The following is a 10,000-nucleotide window of genomic DNA, read 5'->3' on the forward strand; positions in this document are numbered from 1 at the left end:
AAACCCTGTCGAGAGAGAGAGAGAGAGAGAGAGAGAGAGAGAGAGAGAGAGAGAGAGAGAGAGAATAACATGCATCTTGTGGACCTTCTTTTGGATATATGTATTTAATATTAACTCAGTGTTCAAATATTCATAACAGATAATTCTAGATTAGGGCTTTATTTTCAAAAACACACACTTAATTTGACAGGCTAGAGATGAAGTTGTTGTCAAACATAAAAATAGGAGTTGAATTGCTTCTTCTTAGATGGATCTTTCACATTGACTTGGCCATACGGACACTGAAAAAGATAGACAGCAAATTATTATGGAATTATTTAACAGTCATTGTAGGAAAGTACATTTCTCATGGTGGGGAAAAAAGTGTTGTTAGCAATGTTTTATATCACTGGATCTATAAGTCTTGGGGACTAAAGAGTACAATGGAACTTTGGTTAAACAGCCCTAATTAGGATCCAGGAACCACTTCCTAAGTGTATCTTTGCAGGCTCTAGAATTTTATTACCAAACCCCAATTCTTACAAAATCCACAGGTGTGAGATTAACATGATGCTCTTATGACTTTGATTAGAAACAGTTCCTGGCATAGCCAGGAGAATCCACAAAGTGAAGGCTGACTTTCAGAACACTGCCCACAGTTCTTAAGAGCATTTACTGTCTAGTCTTTAATTAGAAAGTGGACTAGTACAAGGAATAATATCTTCTTTTAGGAAAAACATACAAAATGTTCTGTAAACAGATGTTATTGGGTTATAATCTTAACATAACAACAATGTACCTCAGAGATACATGTTCCAATAGGAAACACACAAACTCTGATTTCTTCTTTGCACAGAAAAGAGGAAGGAATAGTTCATTAGCTTTGATTACTAAGCATAGGCATGAGAGTCTTGAAATAAGCATACTCAGACCTATAGCACTAACTTAGGAGTTTAAACACAGACCAGAAGAAAGCAGAGGATGAAGTGTGAAGGGGAGAAGGGAAGGACAGGAGATAGAGAGAGGCAGAGAGGCAGAGAGAGAGAGAGAGAGAGATAGGGACAGGCATGGAGACAGAGACAGAAACAGAGAGACATAGACAGGGACAGGCATGGAGAGAGAGACAGAGAGATAGAGAGACAGGGAGAGACAGGGACAGAGACAGAGACAGAGACAGAGAAAGACTATGAACTATAGCAAGGTCAGGGCCAGCACTCAGATCTGTATGCTAAGGGAAAGAATGTGAAGCAGGGATTGGGAGGGAATGAAAGGGAAGAAAGAAGTCTTATCATTTCAAGATCCACCTTCAATACTGGGAAAATTTCTGCTTCTTAAGGTAGCAGTATTTTAAGGAGCTGGTCTGCAACAGTTTTCTTTTTTTCTTTTTCTTTTCTTTTTTTTTTTTTTTTCTTCATTTGGTTTCTCTTCCTGCCCTCTGTGCCTGCCTTTCAGACTTCATGAAAGCTTTCCTCGATATAAAGAGCTCCCCTGAATTTCAAGTCTTAGCATTTGGAGAAGCCGATGCTTGCAGTGAAATGTTACAAAATTCCATTAACTTTAAAGGTCCTGTGTTGGTACTAACAGCTTCATTGTCCTTTGCTAAAACAGCTTGTGAAAAGCACACTCTAGGTCTATTTAGCTTTTTTATTTGACTTGTTGTTCAAATAATAGGTATTTATGAAGTTACAGAAGCTCAGCAAACTGCCAGGGTAATTCGAGAATTGTTACTCACGTGTCTGCAGGCAGAGCCACAGCAGGCGCCTCTCCGCAAGTGGGCCAGCCTTGTGAGAACCACATAGCCGGTAGCTGGGTCCATATAGCTTAGCTGGCCAGCCTGAAGAGTAATAAAACAATACATCAATCTTTGTTAATGTTCATCATATCTCCCTAGTAATATTTTTAGTCCAAAATGATTGTTTTTTTTTTAAAAAGAACAGTATTAAATTTCTTTTCCAGTAATTGTAGTGGCATTTGCAATTAAAGAGCACGTGCATTTCTACGCTATATACAAGCTAACTGTATGTGATTAAAGGGAAAAGCATACAATTTTGAGTAAAATGAGAAGTGGGTGGAAAAACAAGAACTCCTCTGTATGCGACAACTATGTGGCTGCCGCTCTGATATTTTTCATTCCGCTTCTAGGTAACGAGCTTAATAACAGGTGATTTAGATGACTTTAAGAGCTTAAGAGGCTGGAAATGAACTGCACTCAGAAGCGGCAGTTACAATTTCAGTGCTTACAATATGTGGATAATGATTTAAACTCACAGAAAAGGTGCTAATCAAAGCCAAACAGGCCTCACAGAGAAGCATTGCCTTTGCCGTTATTGAATGTTTTCTAGACCTTCCCGATGTGTTACTGCCCTGCAAGGTCCACGGTTTTCCTGTCCTCTCCCTCACCAGTTTTGGTAGATCTAGTCTTAACTGAGAAGGTATTGTTTTGCCACATTAACACTCACTGGCTTAATAAGCTTGATCAACAGCAACTTCTAGTATACCACTTCAAAATTCAGGGATGCTTTTCCACTTATATGCAATTGTGATTTAAAAAAATAAATCCCCCAAAGCACAGTGTGTGCAGGGAAAGGCAAATTGTAACTCCTCCCTTGGACGTATATCACATTAATGATGTTTCTTAGCCTCCAGATTTTATAGGGGAACTTCCCAGTGGGTTTTTTTTTTTAAAGATTTATTTATTTATTTATTTATTTATTTATTTATTTATTTATTTATTTATTACATGTAAGTACACTGTAGCTGTCTTCAGACACTCCAGAAGAGGGAGTCAGATCTCATTACGGGTGGTTGTGAGCCACCATGTGGTTGCTGGGATTTGAACTTCGAACCTTCGGAAGAGCAGTCGGGTGCTCTTATCCATTGAGCCATCTCACCAGCCCCCCAGTGGGTTTTTATATAGCACTTTGACCATTAGAAACTCAGTGTATCACTTCTGCCTATAGACTTTCATTAAAATATGCATGAAGGCAGCAGGTCTTCTGACATACATCCCCCTCTCTCTCTCCCTTGCTCTTTCTCTCTCTGATGCTCTCACTATATGGCCTTGCCTGGCCCACAGCTTTGTAGATCAGGCTGGCCTCAAGCTCACAACCAACCTGTCTGCTTTAGCCTCTTGAGTGTTGGGATGCAAGGCATGTACCAGTTCTGCAGCCTCTGGCAAACAGTTTCCATTTGGTCATCAACAACTTCAGCTATCCAGCGTTATACTTAATGATGTCACTCATTATGGTTGACATTCAGGTCAACTTATATTTTAGTTCAAGTCTGGGTTCACTCTAAGGCATCGCTGCACAGATAGATCAGGGCAGTTAAGAATCTAGCAAGTTCCAATGCTGCTCTCAAATCCCAAGGCCATGTGGCACCAGATGCACCCAACACTACTTTAGAATGACCCACTGTCAGAACCTCATTTCCTTTTTTCTCTTTCTCCTCCCACAAAGCTCATGTTTGACGACCTGGAAGGCAAATAAATGAAACACTGCAAAGCCTTTATATTCTTTGCTTAGCTTCTGTGTGTTTTCTGGAGACAATTATCTGGCGATCCAGAAGCCTAGCAGGTTGCTCTACATGTGGATGGCATGCCTCTAAGTTTGCTGACTGCCTACACACAATTTCTTCTCACTAAATGAGCCTTGGATAAAGATGGCAACGAAGATGAGGCAAGTTTGCTGACTGGAGAGCAAGATGTCAATGGAAAGCAAGATAGCCAGTGCAGGAATGAGAGTACGGTAAGGGCACTATCTCCCTTGAGGCATGGAAAAATACTGTCATGTGGGAGCTATATATACCAAGCATGTTTTTGGGTTTGCTTCTGGTCTCCTCGACAGTCACACGACCTGTGAAACCCCACTGATGAAAACGTTGTGGGTTCCCCGGTGCAAATACTTGCCTTCCTTTTGCTATGTTGATCGAACCAATCTATACAGGCCACTGTTGTTTGCCTTGAAAAATGATGAGACTTCTGGCTTTTACCCACCATATTTGTATGGTGACTTGTGGAAACAAACTGCATGTGTTATATTTAAAATAAGAGCACAAGCAAGAACGGTCAAAGGCTGTCAATAATCTTTCGATAAATCTTTATTCACTTGCAACACATGAAAAGGTTAGACAGTGGATTTTTGGGACATACTACTCCCAAGGCAGAGTGTCAACCTCAGGAAACGTTCAATGTTTGCCTCTGCCTGTGTCTCAAGCCAAACCAAATAAGTGGTCTTATCAAGTACTAGCTAAACACAGAGCTTAATACATAGATTTATTACAAGTCACTCTTATTCCATTATAAAACTTAAAATATAAATAATGCTATCTTCAAACTATTGTATTCTAAAGTGTCAGGAAACTGAAGGGAGATAAGGCTAGATATGGGTGGTGACAAGCAATTGTTAAATCCATAAACCAGAAGAAAAGGTGATTTAAGAACACCTAAGGAAAAATGCAAACTTGCCTGACTATAATTTTTTTTGCTCATTTGGACTGGAGGCAAAGGATGAGAGGACACAAGGCAAAATGTAAAGCGTCTGTCTTATGTTTTCATTATTAAAGACACTGGATGGCAGGCTGCTCGAGTTATCACGCACAGGCAACACGTCTGTACTACATACGTTCCCTGAAAGAGCTCAGTCCCACCCTCAGTTCCGCAGCACCCATTTCCCCCACACAACACACTCACACACTGGAGGGCGCGCACACACACAAACCGAGACAAGACTTTAGCTGGGACGCAGATCAGAAACCGAGCCTCGCGAGCCTCCCATCTCAGGGCAGACACCTCTCTGTCCCGAACGCAAAAGTGCGACCGGGTTTCTCGCAGGACCCTCTGAGCGGACGCCCCAGGCCGACCCACCCCAGGCCGGAGGTCGAGCACCCCCGGGCCGGGCTGCCTCGGGATCGGGTGGCCGGGCGCGCGCAGGCGCAGAGGCCGCGCGCGGGGCAGGCTGGAGCGGGCCTCACCGCGCAGGCGGCCCGGTGCAGCTCGACGATGTGCCTCTCCGCTGCAGTTAACTCTCGGCTCCCTGGATGCCTCGGCTCTCCTTCGGGCGTTCCCCAGGAGTCGGCCACGGAGCCGCCGCGGGCTCCTTCGGAAGTCGAACCGAGGCTTGAGCTGAGCTGCTGTCGGAAACCTTCGGCCCTAGGCGGTGACCTCCAAAGCGACACCCTCGCCAGCGTCCAGATCCCCTGGGCTGCCATGGCGCCGGCGCGGTGGGAGGCGGGGTCGGAGGTGGGGCGTGGGCGGGGTCAGCGGGTCGGAGGTGGGGCGTAGGCAAGGGAGGCGGGGTCGGTCTAGGGGCGGGGCGAAGAGGGGAGGCGGAGCACTGTTCAGTGTAGACTCTCAGTCTTCAGCTCACTCTATCTGGGTCCTCTGCACAGAAAATTATGCACATGAACACTGGAAGAAGGTGCCTTCTTTACTCTTAAAGTCTCTACTATTTTTTTCTCAGATAAAGGACGAGCATTTTCATTTCCTATCAAGCTAGATCGTATTTAGCATAATCATACTTGTTTAAAAAAATAATAAGAAAGAAAGCACCTTCAGCCCATATAGAAAAGGCTGCTTATTTGCTGGTCATGTGTGACAGGAATGAAGCTGGAATCACAAGCTTGGTGATATGGTTCATTGGATCACTCAAGAATGAAAATCAAGGAAAAGTCTCACACAAAGAGTGTAGTGAAGTTTTCACAAAACCAAACCTAAAATCCTGTTTGAGAAAGTGACACCCATACTCCTACAAAATTAATTTAGGGAAATTAGCACGATCCCAAGAAACAATTTTATGTGTTCATTAAATTAACAGCACCCCCAGCCTTGGACCCCATAGCCTGAATTTCAAGAGAAGGCAGTGTTATTGAGTAGTTAGTGCTCTTTGGTGTAAAGAGCTAGTGGCAGGAGTGGATCCTTGATAGCAAGAGTGGGTTAGTTGGACAGGAGAAAGTTGTCAAAGTCACCAAAGACAATTCAATTCCTTTTTACACTGATTTACCCTGCAACCCCGCAACCACAATTTGATGTTTTTTGTTTTTTGTTTTTAAGATTTGTGTATTTATTTATTTTATGTATGTGAGTACACTGTTGTTCTCTTCAGACACACCGCCAGAGGGCACTGGGTTCCATTTTAGATGGTTGTGAGCCACCATGTGGTTGCTGGGAATTGAACTCAGCACCTCTAGAAGTGCTCTTAACCACTAAGCCATCTGTCCAGTCCCCAATTTGATGTCCTTAATCACAGATGGAAACAACTCTATTGGTATATTGTAAAACTCAGTGAATTAATAAATTGGAATCCTGTGTTTAAATGTTCCTTTACCTTGGAGTAGTGTATTTGCCATTTGAAGACTACCTGATGTTCTGAGGGGCTTTAAGGAAATCTGGAGAGATGGGACCAAAGTTAAATTCACCCAACATGATTATCATTAAACTTGAGAATTTAAGCAAAAGTCACGTTCCTGTTCGCCCCCAACCAACACCACAAAATTAAGTTTATGGGCTTCAGAGGTGGAGGCATGAGGATTATGTTTGTGGCCAGCCTGAGCTACCTACTCAGTTCCAGTGATAGCCCAGTCTAAGAAAAAGAAAAAGAATCATCCTGGTTAGTCCATGCCTCTGGGCACACAGGCTGATCTTTGTATTAGTCACATGATACCACTGCTTGCACTCTTACAGATGCATCTTTAAAATGTAATCAAAGTTGAAATGAGATGAGAGAATAGCTCACTACTAACAACCCAAAGCATTCTAAATATCTATTTTCAGGTTTCATCTGACCATCAGCATCCAGTTTTCTTTCCCGTGTCTCTTGCTTTGAAAGGCCCCCGTTGGCCTTGAATTTTAGCTCAACCCTGTGTGCATTCTTTCATTTTCAGAGTCTCCCCCATTCACATTAGCCAAAGCTGTACGTAAGTGAGAGCACCAAGTCCAAGCTCAGAAGGTGGATGTGGAGTTTGAATGAGAACGATCACTATAGACTCACATGTTTAAACACTTGGTCCACAGTTGGTGGAACTATTTGGGAAGGATTAGGAGGTGTGGTTTTGTTGGAGGAAGTGTGCCCCTAAAGGTGGGCTTTCAGGTTCAGAAAGCCCACACCATTCCCATTTAGCTCTCTCTTTGTCTCTGCCCCTATGTTTATGAATTAGATGTAAATTAGATGTTCCAGCATCATGCCTGCCTGCCTCCTGCCTTACTCTGCCCCATAATGTTTATAGATGATAACACTCTAAAATTGTGAGCCACAAAATTAAACGCATTCATTAGTAAGTTGCCTTGGTCATGGTGTTTTGTCATGGTTCTAGAAAAGTAGGTGAAGTTTTTATTTTATTATGAAGCCATTATAGTTGGATATTCAAGTAATATGATATTGGGCAGGTTTTCTAATTCTTCTCCAAAATTTGGGTGTGTATATTGACTTAAACATGTTTATCATATTTAAGGGTGGGTTCCGTGGAAATGCATTCCCCCTTGAATTCATAGGTATGTTAGGACTCTGGGTTGTAAGATTACCCACACATATATACATGTGCACGAGCACACACACATATACACAAGCATGCATATAAATGCATACATACATCATACAATTTAGTCTGCTTAGAATAAAAGAACTCTGTTTACTTAGATAATCATGAAGGATAAGTGAGATTAGCATTTGATGAGTTGAGCAGAGCATGACTCTCTCCAGTTTTTCTGTCAGTATGAATTCACTTGCTCCATGTGCCCTTTTCTTATTGATGGAAAGTGGTTGCAAACAAATTGTAAAGTGTCATAGATTCTCAGACCTTGCAATGAAACTCCAGCTCAGGAGACGCTCCTTGCCTCCTAGAAGTTTTAGCAGTCATCAGCAGTACAAGAAAGAAATGTTTTCCATAAGGTTTCCATAAGGTTTTCCAAGTGTTTTTTTTTACTATGAGTTGTCCCTCCCTGAAGTCCTCCTTTACCCTTCTCTCCCACCCCTGTCCCTATTTTATATGAAAGGGATGTAATAGAATCACCAAGTAATAGGGAAGACAGTGACCCAACTAAATACCACATGCCAGAAAACCTCCAGCGCCAAGCATGGGTTGGATAGTTCTCACAGGGGGTACCACGAAACCCCGAAACCATGCAGGCTATTGAAAGGACTATTGGCTTCTGAAGACAACATTCAGCCTTGCCCCTACTAACTGGTGTTCAGAGTACTGGAACGTCCTCTGCACACTAACAAAGGAGAAAGGTAATCATCAATACGTCTAAGCTACGAGCCCTGCAACCTACAACAGCGACCTTCCTGCAAGCTCGACTGGTCCAATAGTGGCACAAGTGTTATGGGAGTAACCAAGCACTTTCTGATGGAATTTAAGGCCAACTCCATGAGAGAGAATCCAACCTTGACACTGCTAAAGAGGCCAAGAACCTCAGATCCGATAGACCGTGGAACCAGGGGTGGGGGAAAGCCTAATACTGTTACTCTCCTAGAGGAACATAACAATAAAATGACTCCTAATGAAATACTGCTATACCCATAGATAAGTGCCTCCCTCCCTCAACCCACATAGAGAAGCTTCCTCTTACAGGAGATTGAAATTCACACAGAGACTCACACTGGGCAAAGTAAATTGAGTGACTTCGAAGCACTCAACCCTAAATCTTTATCTTTTCCATCAAGACTCGGGGATTTATGCAGACGAGGAGGAAGGAGGGTTGTAAGAGCCAGAGGTAATGGATGACTCCAAGGAAACAACATCCTCCAGCCACAACAGACTGATACACATATGAACTGGCAGAGACCATGTCGGCAAACACAAGACCTGTACAAGTTCAGGCCAGATAGGGCTTCAGCACTGAGAGGGGAAGAGGACATGTGGTCCCGTTCTTTAACCAAGAAGCTATTTCCAATTGATAACCACTGTCAAAAGGAAATTCTGCTTCTTTCTTTTGGAGTGTCACTGAGTACATCAACCATACTCCAGGGTAGGCCTCATGTCTTGAAGCAACACAAATGGACTCAATGGTGTTTTTGTGAACTTTTTCCTTTTGTTTTGAATTTTTCTGAATGAAAGAAAGAAAGAAAGACCTCATTAGTCTTTAACCTGTCTGTTTATATATATATATATATATATATATATATACATATATATATATATTTTTTTAAGTCCTTGCTTCATTAAAAAAAAAAGAACACCAAAACCTCAAACTATAGAAAGTGAGGCAGTTTATTTTACAACTTTGTGAAGTCTGGCATCAGCCCAGAAAGGCAGGAGTATTGATTGAATGCAGAGGACAGTTTTAAACCATAATGAGAACAAAGCCCTTTCCTTCCTCTATCCTCTGGCTGAGGAATCTGGAGGGACAATGCTAGCCACCATCTGCGTCTTACCTTTTCTTCTTTCCATTACTTTATAGCCTTTTGATTTTCAAGCTTATCAGATGTGTGACCTTGTAGGCAAGCTTGGCTTTTAGGACTTCTGGATTCTAAACTATTAGTTTTTGAGGGCAGAAAGTTAATCAGAGTTGGGGTGGGTGGGGTGTAGTTAGACTATCAGGCTTCAGTAAGGGTCTAATATTTCCTGGCTTAAGGCACCTCGGAAAATGAACCATCAGATTTCATTTCTTACCACCAGGGTCATATTCATTCTTGAATCAGTCTTACGAGAGCAGGTTATGTTGAATCCAATCAGGATTAATCTGGACCTACCTGAGTGTAACCCACTCATCCCTGTCTCAATTAATATCAAGGGCACAATTAACAAATGTCAACTATGGTGTGGCTTTCAAAAAGCAAAATAAATTCATCAGCCTACCTAGAGATTTTACTGTTTAAATTTTCATCTTAATTTTTTGTCAGTTGTTCCCCTCTTTTGCTCTGGTTGTCCTTCCTTGACATCTCACAATCACACACACCCTTTTAGGTTTTGGCATTGTGTCCTCAAAACACTACAAACATTAGGTAACATCCTTTTCCATTTTCCCATCCTGCTTTTCTGCATGTAGTACTATGAAACCCAGCATAAATAAAAGATCTGGGATTGC

The 10,000-nt window shown here is 42.3% G+C and overlaps 1 protein-coding gene across 3 annotated transcripts; it reads right to left on the reverse strand.

Moving 5' to 3' along the window:
* Positions 1 to 84: 84 nt before the first annotated feature.
* Positions 85 to 5,218, reverse strand: C1H1orf53 (chromosome 1 C1orf53 homolog). 3 transcript variants are annotated; one of them, XM_021174517.1, is made up of 3 exons: positions 4,951 to 5,218; positions 1,712 to 1,813; positions 85 to 281 (listed from the first exon to the last, which is right to left on the reverse strand). In XM_021174517.1, the coding sequence occupies exons 1-3, from the start codon at positions 5,185 to 5,187 to the stop codon at positions 210 to 212; spliced, it is 411 nt and encodes a 136-aa protein (XP_021030176.1). In that variant the 5' UTR covers positions 5,188 to 5,218; the 3' UTR covers positions 85 to 209. The 3 variants fall into 3 exon arrangements, 2 of the variants coding, with proteins under 2 accessions (XP_021030176.1, XP_029335041.1); XM_029479181.1 differs by lacking the exon at positions 85 to 281 and having other exon boundaries at positions 1,764 to 1,813; positions 4,844 to 5,196; XR_003837111.1 differs by lacking the exon at positions 85 to 281 and having other exon boundaries at positions 1,771 to 1,813; positions 4,698 to 5,196.
* Between the last annotated feature and the right edge of the window lie 4,782 nt (positions 5,219 to 10,000).

Source organism: Mus caroli, chromosome 1 (assembly GCF_900094665.2).
Source record: "Mus caroli chromosome 1, CAROLI_EIJ_v1.1, whole genome shotgun sequence".
Lineage (NCBI taxonomy): Eukaryota > Metazoa > Chordata > Mammalia > Rodentia > Muridae > Mus > Mus caroli.

Bases quoted from the DNA above. Each gene is read 5' to 3' on its own strand.
- C1H1orf53 (XM_021174517.1), bottom strand. From the start codon at position 5,187: ATGGCAGCCCAGGGGATCTGGACGCTGGCGAGGGTGTCGCTTTGGAGG. The intron at 1,814-4,950 runs GTGAGGCCCGCT...ATTACTCTTCAG, and splicing joins TGCACCGGGCCGCCTGCGCG to GCTGGCCAGCTAAGCTATAT. The intron at 282-1,711 runs GTGAGTAACAAT...TATCTTTTTCAG, and splicing joins GTGGCTCTGCCTGCAGACAC to TGTCCGTATGGCCAAGTCAA.